Source organism: Tupaia chinensis, unplaced genomic scaffold (genome assembly GCF_000334495.1).
Source record: "Tupaia chinensis unplaced genomic scaffold, TupChi_1.0 Scaffold000081_1, whole genome shotgun sequence".
Classification (NCBI taxonomy): domain Eukaryota; kingdom Metazoa; phylum Chordata; class Mammalia; order Scandentia; family Tupaiidae; genus Tupaia; species Tupaia belangeri.
The window spans coordinates 2,684,351-2,700,004 of NW_006159542.1; the positions used below are offsets into that span (position 1 = coordinate 2,684,351).

The 15,654-nt window shown below is 40.4% G+C and overlaps 1 protein-coding gene across 2 annotated transcripts in view; it reads right to left on the reverse strand.

Moving 5' to 3' along the window:
- Positions 1-15,654, reverse strand: part of PTGR1 (prostaglandin reductase 1) — a 32,634-nt gene that overhangs the window by 1,222 nt on the left and 15,758 nt on the right. For both annotated transcript variants that reach the window (XM_006142734.3, XM_006142735.3), the window contains 2 exons: positions 9,094-9,202; positions 5,040-5,158 (listed from right to left, as the gene is read on the reverse strand). In XM_006142734.3, the coding sequence (XP_006142796.1) occupies positions 5,040-5,158; positions 9,094-9,202 (228 nt within the window). The remainder of the gene's footprint in view (positions 1-5,039; positions 5,159-9,093; positions 9,203-15,654) is intronic.

Below are 15,654 nucleotides of genomic sequence, written 5' to 3' on the forward strand. Positions count from 1 at the left end.
TTTCCTTTTTTTTTTTTTTAAAAAAAAGTTTTTTTTTTTTTTTTTTTTTTTTTTTTTTTGCTATAGGGCGCATGTGCTCATCAGAGAGACAGAGAAAGACAGACAGAAAGTGAGAAATCACCCCCTGGGTGTATGACCATGCCATAATCCTGTCTCCTCCATTCTCTTCAGGATTTGGGGCACACATACACATGTGCCCGGCGTGAGTTTTAAGCTGCTAGCTTTGGGACTTGAACTACATGGGAGTCCAACAGTGTAGCCATTATACCATCTGCTGGTCCCCCAAATTCTTTTTTTATATTATTTATTTTATTTATTCATTTATTTTATTTTGACCAGAAAGAGAAAAAGATTGAGAAAGCAAGCTGCCAGGCTCAGGACTCAAACCGTGGTCAGCCATGTGGGAGTGTTCAGCACCTTAACCACCATGCCACCTGCTGGTCCCAGGTCCCCAAAATTATTTCAATGTGGGTCTAATATTTATTTTTAAATAACTATTTAATTTATTATTTTCTTAAAGGAATTATTTCATTTAATTTTATTAATTATTACCATTATTATTATTTTTTTTTAACTTGCCCAGAGAGAGGGAAAGTGAGAAAGGAAACCACCGGGTCGGACCTGAACCACAGTCGGCCATGTAGGAGTCCAGCACCCTAACCATCATGCCATCTCCAGCCCCTATTATTACTTTTTTTAACTTGACCAGAGAGAGAAAGTGAGAAAGCAAGTCTCCAGTTCCAGGACTCAAACAGTGACGACAGCTATGTGAGGGTCTAGCGCCTTAACCACCATGCCACCTGCTGGCCCCCAAGGTCTAACATTTATTAGGCGTGTGTAAAGGAATGATTAAAGTGAGGAAGGTTTTTCATTTCTCTGTCTGGTATAAGTTACAGTCTACTAAGTGGGACTAATTTACAATTCAAGTTCTATTTTAAAGTGCCTAATGTAGAGATCTGGATTAGCCCCATTGCTTAGCAGTTAAGGGAGCTGGTTCTCACATGGCCGAGCACAGTTCTAATCCCAGCCCCTATAGCTTAAAAAACAGCTGGGCATGTGAGCCCCAAATCTTGACAGGATGAAGAAATGGAGAAGAAGAGACTATGGCATGATCATGCTCCATGGTACTTTCTCTTGCCCCTACTCCTGTCTCCGGCAAGTGCATGCACCCTCTGGTAATAAAAAATGAATGGATGAAAGGATGAAAAATAAATCAATAAACTGATGTAGAAACCTGAGTCACCTCGCACCATTCTCCTCCTAATGTACTCTAGTGCTAGTTTAACACCCTCATGGAGTTAGAGATGAGATGGATTTCTTGGGGTCACTTAACTAGAAAGTAGGGAAGCTGGGATTTTAAATCTTGATTTGCAAGCTCTAGCTCCTCTTTCTTGAAAAGGCAGAAATCTGGATAGGCTGGAAAGCTAGAATCCAGTTCAAGGGTTAGAAATAGAGAATGAATACTGTTATGGATGGAACTGTGTCCCTCTTCCTCACCCTCAGAATTCAGTGTTTGAGTCTTAACCCCCAGTACCTCAGAATGTGACTGTATTCGGAGATAAGGTCTTTTAAGAGGTGATTAAAGTGAAAAGGTCACGTCAGTGGGTCCTAATCCAAAATGATTTTTTTTTTTTTTTTGTAAATGACACTGTGCCAGAGAGACAGACAAAGGGACAAGAGAAAGCAACCCCCAATGGGGCATGGTCATGCCACAATCTCTTCTTCTCCATCTTTTCATCCTCTTGGGATTTGGGGCACACATGCACCTGACATGTTTCTCAAGCCACTGGGTCCAGGCCTTGAACTGTACAGCCAGCCATGTGGGATTCAGGTGCCTTAACTACCAAGTCATAGAGCCAGTCTTGACTGGTATCTGTGTGAGAGATTAGGGGACACACACACACACACACACACACACACACACAAACCATGACATGAAGATGCAGGAAGAGGCCTCAGAAGAAACAACCCTGCAGACACCTTGATCTCAGACTTCTAGCCTTCAGAACTGTGAGAAAATCTTTCTCTTACTTAAGCCACTCATTCTGTTATACTTTGTATAGCAGCTTTAGCCAATCAACATAAATACAAAAATTAAACATTAATAATAGAATTGGGGTACAGGATGCAGGGTATAATAGAGCTCTCTGTACTGTCTTCTCAATTTTTCTGTAAATCTAAAATTGTTCTAAAATAAAAGCAGTTTTTAAAAATGGAAGCAAGAAAAAAAAAAAAAGATGAGAAAGAAATTAGGTTAACTTACTAGTTACCTAGAACTATAATCAACTTCACGTAGAGGAAGTGTTAAGGACATTAGCACAGTGGTTTCTTGTCATCCATGATCATGAGTGGGCTGGATTAAATTTCCCCAAGAAGGCTATACGCTGAGAATTTAATGTGGCTCTTCTTGGCTCCCGAGAGAGAGTTGAGCCCAGAACTCCAAGTGGTGACTGGGAGAAGCACCAAGTTCCAGGTTCCTGGACTATATGTCTATTTCTGTGCATTGAGAAATCCCAAAAGCCAGAAATTAGGAAGTGAGTTACCCAGTGTTCTTTTAAAACTAAAATATTGCACCTCAGCTTTCTGTTAATTAAACTCCACATAGTATAAGGTGGAAAAATTATCACATCAAAGGATAATGGGGTTGACTTTTTCCTCTTGATCCAAAGGCATGGTTATAAGAAGACTCTTCCTCTGTGGGACCTGGAAGAGCCAGGGCACATATATGTGCCACTCTAACATTTATTTAGTCATTCAACAATATGTAATCTCATGCCTACACTGATTCAGATGTTACTCTGGATGCTAGGGATACACCAGAAAACGAAATGCATGAACACTGATGACCTCATGGAGGTTATATTCTCATGGGATGATGGAGATGGGCAATAAATATAAATGAGTGAGTTATAGTATGTATTATGTTAAAAGATGATGATTGCTGTGGATAAAAGTAGGATAAGGAGGGTCAGGGATGAAGGGGTATTGACAATTTAAAAAGGATCATTTTAAAAGTTGCTTCATTCAGAGGCATGTTTTATTGAAGCCTTGAAAGAAGTAAGAGAATTAAGCAAGCAGTTACAGAGGAGTAGGGTTAGGGATGGGGAGACGACTAAGTAAACAAGGGGGTAAGTACTAAATTGAAATTGGATTTACCAGGGGCCAGATTGTGCACAGTCTTATAGATTATTATAAGCATTTTGGATTTACTCTAAGTGAAATGGGGATTTTGTAGGGATAAGAGATAAGAGATAAAGAATAGTTTATCTATGGTTTGAACAAGGGGGTAAGTACTAAATTGAAATTGGATTTACCAGGGGCCAGATTGTGCACAGTCTTATAGATTATTATAAGCATTTTGGATTTACTCTAAGTGAAATGGGGATTTTGTAGGGATAAGAGATAAAGAATAGCATGGTTTGATTTATGCTTTAAGCGATGACTTGAGTCTAGCAGGTAGCACGTGATTAAGGCATTGGATCCCCACATGGTCAACTCCATGGTTGAAGCCCCAGACCCGGCAGCTTGAAACTCATGCTGGGTGCACATGTATGCATGCTAAAAATCTAAGGAAAAGAATGGAGGAGAAGGGACTGCAGCATGGCCATCCCCCATGGAGGATGATTTCTCACTTTCCCTCTCACTGTCTCTCTCTGGTGAATGCACATGCCCTATGGCAATAATCTTAAAAAAAAAAAATCACTCTGGCTGATGTGTTATAAATTGTCTAGAGGGGCACAAAAATGGAAGACCAGATAGAGGGTACTGCAGACATCTAGGCTGACAGAATGGTGATTGGATCAGGGTGATAGCAGAAAAAGTGAAAGAAATGGCCAGATTCTGAATGTGTTTTGGAGGGTGAGCCAGTAGAATCTCTTAACAGGTTATACATGGGTATGCAAGAAAACAAATCAAAGATGATTTTCATATTTTTGGACTGAGCAACTACAATGGTAGAATTGTCATAACTGAAATGTTGAAGCCTGAATATGGAATTCATTTGGCAGTAAAGAGCAAAACATTTTGTTTTCGACACATTAAGTCAGAGATGTATGTTAGGCATCCAAGAGAAGCTGTTGAACTGATATACCAGTTAGGAGTTCAAGGGAGAGGTCCTGGCTGGAAATAGAAATTTGGTAGCTGTCAGCATAATGATGGTATTTAACATGAGTCTGGATGAGCTAAGGGATAAGTAGAATATGAATAGAGAAGAAAAGCTGCCTAGGGACCAGCAGGTGGTGTGGTGGTTAAGGCACTGGACACTCCCACATGGCTGACCAGGGTTCGAGTCCTGAATCTGGTGGCTTGCTTTCTCACTTCCTCTCTCTCTCACTCTCACTCTCTGTCTCTCTCTGGTCAAATTAAAAAATAAATGAATGAATAATAAAAAATAAAATAAATAATTATAAAAAAAAAAGAAAAGAAAAGCTGCCTAATTACCACGTACTAGGGCACCTTTTTATGAATTTGGAGAGAAGAAAAGAAGCTAACACCAGAGTCTGAAGAAGAAAAATCAGTGAGGAAAACAAAGGGCTAAAATAAGTCAAGGAGCCCAGTGCTGGTGGGTGTGCCTATGATCCGAGTTGACTGAGAGGCTAGGGGAAAGATCATGATGTGGCAAGACCCTGTCATGAAAGAAAGAAAAAACTTAATAAATAAGGCAAGGGAAGACAGTATACCAAGGAGGGAGTCATCATGATGTCAAATACTCCCCATTACCAAGTGGATGCTAGGAATTAATCACTGGATTTCACAATGTAAGGGATTTCTATGACCTTGCCAAAAATCATTTGGTAGGATGGCAGCAGGTCAAAAACTCAATATATGGGTTCAAGGAAGAATGGAAAGAGAGGAACTACAGACAGTGAGTGTAGGTAACACTTCCAGGCATTTTTTTTATAGAAAAGGGAACAGTGAAATGGACCTTATTTGCTGTGAAAATGAGGTCTAGAGAGGTTGTTTTGTGTTTTTTTTTCTTTCCTTTTTAACATGGTAAAAGTAAGATTATATTGTGAAGGCAATGATCTGGAGCCCCTTACCTCCAAGACCCATTTCAGCAAGTTCTTCAGAGCTTTCTGGCGGACCTCTCCTTGCCAGCGGGAGACGATGAACCCTTCCATGCGGAGTTGCTGATAAATGATAATCTCTGGGGGTGGGCCTATAAATAGAAGGACACATCTGAGTGACAGAGTCCAGAGAGGTGGCCAAAACACAAGCAGTGCAAATCACTGTCACTACCCGGTGCCTCTCCCTTCCATTTCTTTACTCTTTTCTAACCTTTGGGGCTGCTGACTAATCAACATGCATTTTATGGTAGACAGTATAATGGCCCTGAGTATGTCCATATTCAAAACCTCAAATCTTATGAAAAGGACTTTGCAGACGTGAGTAATTTAAGAGCCTTGTGAGAGGGAGATTATTCATTATACAGGTAAATATGTTGAGATTCCCAATACTTAGCATGTTTTTCTTTATGGCTTGATACTGTCATTCTATGGCATAAACTCGTGTTGTTCTCATCTCAGAAGAGACACAAAACAACTCATATCTACCTCCAGTCTAAGAGGCTTTATGGGAGTATAGATCAGGAGACTCCACAACCCTCATGTCTGACCCTACTCCACCCTGCCCTCCCCATATCAGGATACCAACAGATAGGCTGAACAGTGGGCCTCAAACTTGCATGTATATAAAAATCACATGGAGGGCTGGTGAAAAGAGATTTCTGAGCCCCTTCTCCTATATCTATGTATCTGTTTATTTATCTATTTATTCATACATACATACCAGAGAGGACAGCGTGAGAGAGAGAGAGACAGAAAGTAAGAAAGCAAGCCACCAGGTCCAGGACTCTAACCACGGTTGGCCATGTAGGAGTCCACGCCACCTGCCAACCCCACCCTTCTCCAATTTCTGATTGTGGATCTGGGGTGGGATCTGTGGTGCATCCTAAGAATTCATGTTTCTAACAAGTTCCCAGGAGATGGTGATGCTACCAATCCTGGGCCTATGCTAGCCTATAAAAAGCACAAGGCTCCCCTGCAGCCTATAGAGAAGATAGTACTCTTCTCTGTGAGAAAAAAAAAAAAGGTTGTATTGGTTGCCTGGTTTATTTTACCAAGGATTCTGATTCACCAGAAACTGAAGGAATGACACCTGAACATAATCTTATACATCCCAAGAAGTCCAGTGAAGATATCTGGGGAATATCCAGGCCAGAAGAGTCAGGATGAGTGGTGTAGCCTATCTTCAGTGTTCCTAATAACTGGTATTACTCAAGGCTAAAAAAGTTCTCAGTCACTACTTTGAAGAAAGTAAACACGAGCAGTCAGACGAATAGAGATTTGTCCTGAACCCAAAGAAACTGAGACAAGATGAGTGAGATATGCGAGTGACACATCCAGATGCTAGACTGTTCTTGCAGACAGGTTCCTTCAGAAGACACAGCAACAATATTTTTTGGAGTAGGGATTAGAGTTGTCATTTTTTCAGCTTGAACGAGTGTAGTACTGTTTCTGGGCTTATCTATCTTGATGAGAATGTTGGTTTCTTTTTTGAGAGCAAAAAAGCAAATGTGAGATTAGAGCTGATGGAAATAATAACTTGTTTCTGAGTTATGTTAGAATGTCTGAGGATCAGAGGCTAAGTAGAATATTACCTAATTAAAATGGAATGCACAGGGGACCAGCAGGTGGTATTGTGATTAAGGTGCTGGACACTCCCACATGGCCAACTGCATTTTGAGTCCCAGACCTGGTGGCTTGCTTTCTCATTTCTCTCTTTCTGTGTCTTTCTCTGGTCAAATTAAAATAAATAAATGAATAGGGACCAGTAGTTAGCATAATATCTATGTCACTGAATTCCCATGTAGTCAGCCATGGTTCAAGTCCTGGACCTGGTGGCTTAAACTCACACTGGGCGTGTGTGTGTGTGTGCATGCCCAAGATCCTGAGAGAATGGAGGAGAAGGGATTGCGGCGTGGCCATCCCCCTTGGGGGGTGATTTCTCGCTTTCTATCTTTCTGTCTCTCTCTGTCCTTCTGGCGAACGCATGCGCCCTATAGCAAAAACCACTCCCCCCCCCAAAAAAAAAAGAATAAATAAAATTAATTTTAAAAAAATGGGATGGACAAGGCCAGCTGATGTCTCAAAGACCTATCTGAGCAGCTGAACTACCAAAGGCTAATTGCTAAAAAGACTAGATCAAGTTACTGTATCCAAAATTTTTGGTTATGTCTAACTGGACTGTGGTTAAGAAAATACATCCTACAGTTTTGTTCAAGAAGATTTCCCATGATTCTATTGGGTTGTTGAGAAAGTCATGACACATTTTTGCATAGAAAAAGAGAAAATATGTCATGACTTCCTTGACAACCTCATAGCTTAACACCAATTAGGAAACTACAAGAGGGAAAAAAAAAGTCCCTAACTATATGATCACCAAGTGAATATTAATTTCTTTTTTGGAGAATGCAGTGTCCGACTCTTCTGTGGATTCCAAAAAGGAATTCACAAGCTATCTTTCCTCAGCTCCTTCCACCCCAGCCTACCTGTCCCAGTGCAGTTACAGTGTTGTTAACTAGCTGGGCTATAAAGTTTCATTTGCATTAGTCAAGTGCATCATTGAATGAACACCCAATTGATTCATGGTTGCCTAGATCTTGATTCTAATTTGGAAGATTCCTTTTTGTCTTTTCCATTTTGGGGATCACAGGTAAATCTGTAATCTCGTTAATAGCATTCATTGCAGCAGAAAAGGACTCTCTATGAGGAGATCAGAAGACCAGTCTTCTGTTGCTAAGAAGATTTAAAGAGTTGCTGGTCTTGGCCATTCATCTTCCCATCTGTAAAACAGGAGGCCTGCACGACCTCTCATAGGATTGGCATTTAATAATACTGTTCTGTAGTTAACACTGCTTTTGGATCTCTGTGAGTGTGGAGGTGGGAGGGGTGGTTTCAGCATAAAAGAATAGAGATGTGTAGGATAAAGGCATGGCAGGACACAGGAGAAACAAAACAAGGACCATCAAGGAAAGGAGGAAATACACGCCCCTTTCCCATTAGTGGAAATTGTCAGCCTGGTGAGATCAAGGCATCTTGCCGCTCTAGGAAGCACTTCCCAAGACTTCGTATGCCAAGGCAGCCACCCTTCTCTTCTCCGCATCAAGTTACCCTCTACCCATCCCCACACCATCAGCAACCTCTCTAATATCTTGAAGAGCTCAAACATTTTATCAGCCAGACCATGGTGCTTGGTTTCTAAATTAATCACGGCTATCTTTCCACAACTCTGCAGAAGACGATGGGTAAAAGAATGAAAACTTTGAATAACTGTGCTTCTATATTTTCAGATTCTGCTATTTATCTATATCTAAATCTAATACAAGCTGATTATATTAGACTATATATATATTTTTTTCTTTTTAATTTGCAAAAGGGTACATGTGCTTTGGGGGGGGGTGGGAGAAAAAAATATTCCACAGTGGAAAATCATCAAACCGCAATCCCTTCTCCATCCCTCACTCCTTTCAGGATTTTGAGCACATATGCACGCATGTCCAGTGTATTTCTCAAGCCACAAAGTCAAGGTCAGCCATGTGGGATCTGACTTCCTCAACCATCAGGTCTTGTATTTTTTTTAAATTTAATATTATTTATTTATTTAGAGGAGATTTTTTGGTATAGGGCATTTACACTTGCTAAAGGGATTATTTATTTATTTTTTGGTATAGGGCATGTACACTTGCTTAAGGGACAGAAAGGCAGAAAGCAGGAAATCACCCCCTGGGGGACCAGGTCACAATCCCTTTTCCTCTACTTTCTTCCTAGAACCTGGGCACACATACACACACACTCAGTCTGAGTTTTAAGGCTCTGGGTTCAGGACTCAAACCACGGTCGCCCAGGGGGAGTCCTACCACTACACCACCTTCTGGCCTCTATATTTTTATTTTAATAGATACTATTTCGGTTTATTTCATCGAAAATATCAGAAAATCAGTCGAATATTTTGAAAGTCACTGGCCTATACCATCTTTAAATCTTCTCCTCATTTGGTCTTCCTACATCTGAATCATGTGCATGAGCTCATTACCTGGGGGAGGAGCGTGGGTCCTGTTATATGTAGAGACAGCCCCACATATAGCGATTCTTCCAAATAGCTTCATCTGGGGGATAACAACATTCGAAAACTCTCCACCTACCTAAACAGACAGGAAAAAAAAACAACTTTAAATAATTTAAACACTAGAAGGTTTAAAGAATCATTAAGTCATGATCATTTCACGACATGTTTTAGCAGTAACTAAACTGAGTTCAATAGTGCAGAAAAGACACTAGAAAAAAATTTCTTTGATTCTCAGAATATACCTTATATAACTTACAAATTTTACTTTAATATATTGGGGTTCTCTGATCAGTCCAATAGTTTCATTTCCCTATAATCTAAAAATAGATTTAAAAAATATTCAGAAGGCATATGGAGAACAAAGTTGGAGGTCTCACGCTTTTCAATTTCAAAACTTATTATAGGGCACGTGTGCATGCGTGCCCAAGATCCTGAGAGGAGAATGGAGGAGAAAGGATTGTGGCGTGGCCATCCCCCCGGGGGATTTCTCACTTTCTGTCTCTCTGTCTTTCTGGCAAGCGCATGCGCCCTATGGCAAAAACCTCTCCAAAAAAAAAACCTTATTATAAAATTACATTGATCAGGGCTGGCAGGTGGTATGGTGGTTTGGTGGTTGAAGGTGCTGGATTCCCATATGGCTGACTGCAGTTTGAGTCTCGGACCTGGTGGCTTTGCTTTCTTGCCTTCCCTTTCTCTCTCTGTCTCTCTATGGTCAAATTAAAAAATAATAATAACAAATGGAATTAAATAAATAAATAATTCTTTAAAAAACACTACATTGATCAAGACAGTGTGAAAATAGAAATGTAGATTAAACTGAATTGAGAGTTCAAATATGAAACCTTAAATTTATAGTCAATTGATTTTATTTAAGACTTTCAAAACAATTCTATAGGGGAAGAATTGTATTTTCAACAAATGGTACAGAATAACTGGATATGAAGCTGCCAGGTGGCATGGTGGTTAAGGCATAGTCAACCATGGTTCAAATCCCAGACCTGGGAGCTTGTTTTCTCATTTTTCCTTTTTCTCTCTCTCTGGTCAAATTAAAATATAACAATAACAAATAAAATCAAATAAATAATCCTTTAAAATAAAAAGGATAACTGCCTATCCATAGGGAAAATAATAGAATTGAACCTCTTCCTTATACTATACATAGAAATTAACTTAAAATGCATCATAGACCTGCGTGTGAGTGCTAAAACTATAAAACCTTTTTTTTAAAGAGGTGTTTGCCTTAGAGCACCAGAACTTGCCAGAGAGAGAGAGACAGAGACAGTGAGAAGGAAAGTGAGAAATCACCCCCTAGAGGGGATGCCCATGCAGCAATCCATTCTCTATTCTCCTGAGATCTGGGGCACCCACACACACATGTAAAGCATAATTTTCAAGACATCAGGTTCAGGACTTAAACATACTAGTCGGCCATGTGGGAGTCTAGCGTTGTAACCACTATGCCATCTTCTGGTCCCAGAGCTATAAAACTTAATAGAAAACATGGGAGTAAATTCCCATGATCTCGAATAAGACAAAGCCTTCTTTGACATGACACCAAAACCCAAGCAACAGAAGAAATAAATGCATAATTGGACTTCATCAAAATGTAAACTTTTGGGCTGTCCCATAACCTAGTGGTGCAGGGAGCCAGATACCACATGGCTACCATGTGATTCAAATTCTAGACCTGGAGGCTTGAAAAACACGTTAGGCACTGGGTGCATGCCCCAGGACTCCAGACAAGATGAAGAAGTGGAGGATACGGGATTGCGGCATTACCACAACACACTGGGAAAAAAAAACTTTCCCTCTTGCTCTCTGTCATGTGAGCACATGCACAGTCTGGCAAGTTGAAAAAAACAAAATCAAAATAAAACTTTTGTGTTTCAAAGGATACCATCAAAAAAGTGAAAGCTCGCAGACCTAGAGAAGATAATTACATTCAAAGGATACCATCAAAAAAGTGAAAGCTCACAGAACTAGAGAAGATAATAGCCATATATAGTCATTTTTTTTTCCTTTAATTATCAGAGGGTATTTGAAAGAGAGAGAGAGACAGACAAAGCATGTCCTAATGGGGTTTGGTTGTGCCACAATCCCATTAGCTCCATTACTCCTTCCTATTATGATTTTGGGCATACATGCACATGCCCCAAGTGTGTTTCTCAAGCCACTGAGCCATGTGAGATCTGGCTCCCGGTACACTGTGCTTAACCAGGGGCTGGCCCTACAGACAATTCTTTTTTTCTTTTAAAAAAGAATTATTTGATTTTAGAGACAGGCAGATAGTGTAATGGTTACATTGCTGGACTCCCATAGTCAACTGTGGTTCGATTCCTAGACTTGGTGGCTTGAAACTCATGCTGGGTGCATGTACATGCGTGCCCAAGAACCCAAGAAGAGAACAGAGGAAAAAGGATTGTGGCATAGCCATTGCCCCAGGGGGTGATTTCTTGATTTCTGTATCTCTCCATCTATCTAGCAAGCATATGCGCCCTACAGCAAAAATCTCTCTTAAAAAATTACTTATTATTATCATTATTTTAAGCTTTGCTATAAGACACATGTGCTCATCAGAGAGAGAGAGAGAGAAAGCGAGCCACCAGGTTCAAACCAGGTCCAGGATTCGAACTGCAGTTGACATATGGGAGTCCAGTGCTTTCACCACACCACCTGCTGGCCCCCAGTCAATTCTTCTTAGTGGATTTCCTATTTGGGAACTGCACTACTTCCTAAAATTGATTTCGTAACCTCAAAATCAGTACTCTCATAGTTTTCCCTGGTCATTTGCAGACATGCACAGATCAACAAAATGATATAGATGCTCTGTGCTGAAACTGAACGAGCACTCAGTTGCCCGGCTTCAAGTCTCAGACAGAGATCACTGGAGGACGAAGACAGTATGGAACAGTGTAGTCTGGATCCAGAAGTTCTGGCTCTGGCTCTGGGGAGAGTTGAATAGAGTAGGAATCCCACCTCTGGGGGAGTTAGTTAATGGGGGTAGCCACAGGTAAGTTGCTACTTGTGAGATTTTCTTATTCTTTACAAAATAAAGAAACTAGAAGCTACTAGAATTGTTTTTAGGATTTCAGATTATAATCTACGTGAGCTATGTATGTACATATATGTCACATTTCCCCTAAGAGCAATGCCTGTGTTCCTGGTGACTTAATAGAACGTAACTCCTGCAGGTAGTGAAACTCCACTGTGACTGATTAGGTACTAGGACCCAGTAAATAATGTTTACACAATATAACAGAAAACCCAGTTGAAAAACAGGCAAAAGATTTGAACAAACATTTCTCAAAAAAAGATAAATAAATGGCTGGGGCCAGCCTGTGGCATAGCAGTTATAGCACTGGATTCCCATATGGCTAACTGTGGTTCGAGTCCCAGGCCCAGTGGCTTGAAAATCACACCAAGCACATGCGCTTGTGTACCCAAAATCTCAGGAGAATGGAGAGGAAGGGACTGCAGCATAGCCATCTCCCTTGGGTAGTGATTTCTCATTTTCCCTCTCACTATCTCTGTCCCTCTGTGGCATGCACATGTATCCTATGGCAAAAACCTAAAATATATACATACATATATATTTAGATAGCCAATAAGTACATGAAAAGATGCTCAATTTCTTTTTTTTAATATTTTACTTTATTTCACGTAATTAATTCATTAATTAATTAATTTTAATTTGATCAGAGAGGGATGGAGTGAAAGAGAGAGGGAAAGTGAGAAAGCAAGATGCCAGGTCTAGGACTTGAATTGCAGTCGGCCAGGGAGAGCACATGTGCCTGACAGCATATTAAATAACAATAATAACAGGGATCAGCCGTTACCGTAACAGCTGTGTCACTGGACTCCCATGTAGTCGACTGCAGTTCGAGTTCCGGACCCGGTGGCTTAAACTCATGCCAGGCACATGTGCATGTGTGCCCAAGATCCCAAGAGGAGAATGGAGGAGAAGGGATTGCAGCGTGGCCATCCCCCTGGGTGGTGATTTCTCACTTTCTATCTCTCTGTCTCTCTCTGTCTCTCTGGTGAGTGCATGCACCCTATAACACAAACCTCTCCCAAAAATTTAAAAATAAAAAGAAACAATAACAAGCAAATTAAAAATTTAAAAAGGCATATGAGTCTAATAAAATAATAAAACAATTAATTTGAAAAAAATAAATTGAGCAGGATCTGGCAAGTGGCATGGTGGTTAAGGGTGCTGGACACTCCCACATGGCCAACTATGGTTCAAGTCCCAGACCTAGTGGCTTGCTTTCTCACTTTCTCTGTCTCTCTGGTCAAATTAAAATAAATAAATAAAAATTAATAATTAAAAAATAGTAACAAATAAAGCTAAATAATTATTAATTTAAAAAGAGATAATAGGGATCAGCAGTTGGCATAATGGCTATGTCACTGGACTCTCAAGTCGTCGACCACGGTTTGAGTCCTGGACCTGGTGGCTTAAAATCATGCCAGGCACGTGTGCGTGGGTGCCCAAGATCCTGAGAGGAGAATGAAGGAGAAGGGATTGCGGCATGGCCATCCCCCTGGGGCGGTAATTTCTCGCTTTCTGTCTCTCTGTCTTTCTGGTGAGCGCATGCGCCCTATAGCAAAAACCTCTCCCCAAAAAAAGAAAAAAAAGATAATAATAAGAGCTAATAAGGATGCAGAGAAAATGGAGCTCTCATATATTGCTGATAGGAATGTAAGATAGTACAGCTACTTTGTGAAAGAGTTTGGCAGCTCCTCATAATGTTAAACATGAAATCACCATATGACTCAGCAATTCTACTTGTAGGCATATACCCAAGATAAATGAAAACATGTCCACACAAAACTTGTCCATGAATGTTCTTAGTAAAATAATACATAATAGCCAAAAAGTATAAATAATTTAGGTGCCCATCAATTAATGAATGGACATATCCATACAATGGGATATTCTCTGGCCATAAAAAAGAGTGAAATACTGATAAATGCTACATCATGGATGCCCCTTGACAACATTTTGCTAAGTGAAAGAAGCCAATCACAAAAAACTACTTTTGGGGGTGGGGAGAACAGGAAGTGACTACTAATGAGGACAGTGTTTCTTTTCAGGATGATAAAAGCTTTTTTTAGAATTATTTTTTAAATTTAATTTTATCTATTCATTTTATTTTAATATGACCAGAGCACAGAGAAAGGGAGAGAGAGAAGGGGAGAGAGAGAAAGGGAAGGTGAGAAAGAAAGCCGCTAGGTCTGGGACTCAAACGTGGTCAGCCATGTGGGAGTGTCCAGCACCTTAACCATCATGGCACTGGCTGGTCCCTTTTTATAATTATTTATTTAATTTTATTTATTATTATTGTTATTTTAATTTGCTTTAGGGCATGGGTGCTCATAAGAGAGAGGCAAACACACATTTATATAGAGAGAGAAAGCAAGCAGCCAGGTCCAGGACCTGAACCATGATCAGCCATGTGGGAGTCCAGCACCCCAACCACCATGCCACCTGCTGGCCCCCAGTATTTTAAAACTGATTTTGGTAATGATTATACAAGTTTGAAAACATACTGAAAACCATTGAATTCTGTACTTTAAATGGGTGAATTATAAATCAACAAAGCTATTATTTCTTAAAGCATATGTACTTTCTTCCGTTTTTTTTGAGAGGTTTTTGCTATAGGGTATGTGCGCTCGCTGGAAAGACAGAGGGACAGCAAGAATTACCACCACCCCCACCTGCCGCGGGGATGGCCATGCCACAATCCCTTCTCCTCCTGGGATCTTGGGCATGCACACACATGTGCCCAGCATGACTTAAGCCACCAGGTCCAGGATTCTAACCACAGTCAACTATATATGGGAGCAGCATAACATAGCCATTATGCCAACTGTTAGTCCCTGTACTTTCTTCCTATATTATAATTTTTCCTTTTAAAAAATTTTATTTCATGAGAGAGAGAGATCTTCAACAAGATTTCCTCATACAGTGATCTCCTCCTCCAGCCCTTCAGCCTATCAGGATCCTGAGTAAGCTCATCCAGTATTTTTTTTTTTTTAAGAATTATTTGTTTATTTATTTCCATTTGCTATTTTTTTCTTTATTTGACGAGAGAGAGAGAGAAAGGGAAAGTGAGAAAGCAAGCCACCAGGTCCAGGACTTGAACCATGGTTGGCCATGTAGGAATCCAGCACCCTTATCCACCACACCACCTGCTGGCCCCCAATCCAGTATGTTTAAGGTCTACCCAAGATAGAGACAGAGACAGTGAGAGGTAACATGCCATAGCTGGCCATGATGCTTCCAGCACTGCAGTTCAGCATACTACTGTCTGCAGCACTGAGGCTATGCCTTTTCATATATTCTAGAAGAAAACTCTAGAAATAAAATACTTTAGATAGTTCTTTATTAACAAATCAGATCTTAGGGCCAGCAGTTGGCATGGTGGTTAAGATGCTGGATACTCCTACATGGCCAGCCAACCCTGGTTCAAGTCCTGGACCTGGTGGCTTGCTTTCTCACCTTCCCTCTCTCTCTCTCTCTGT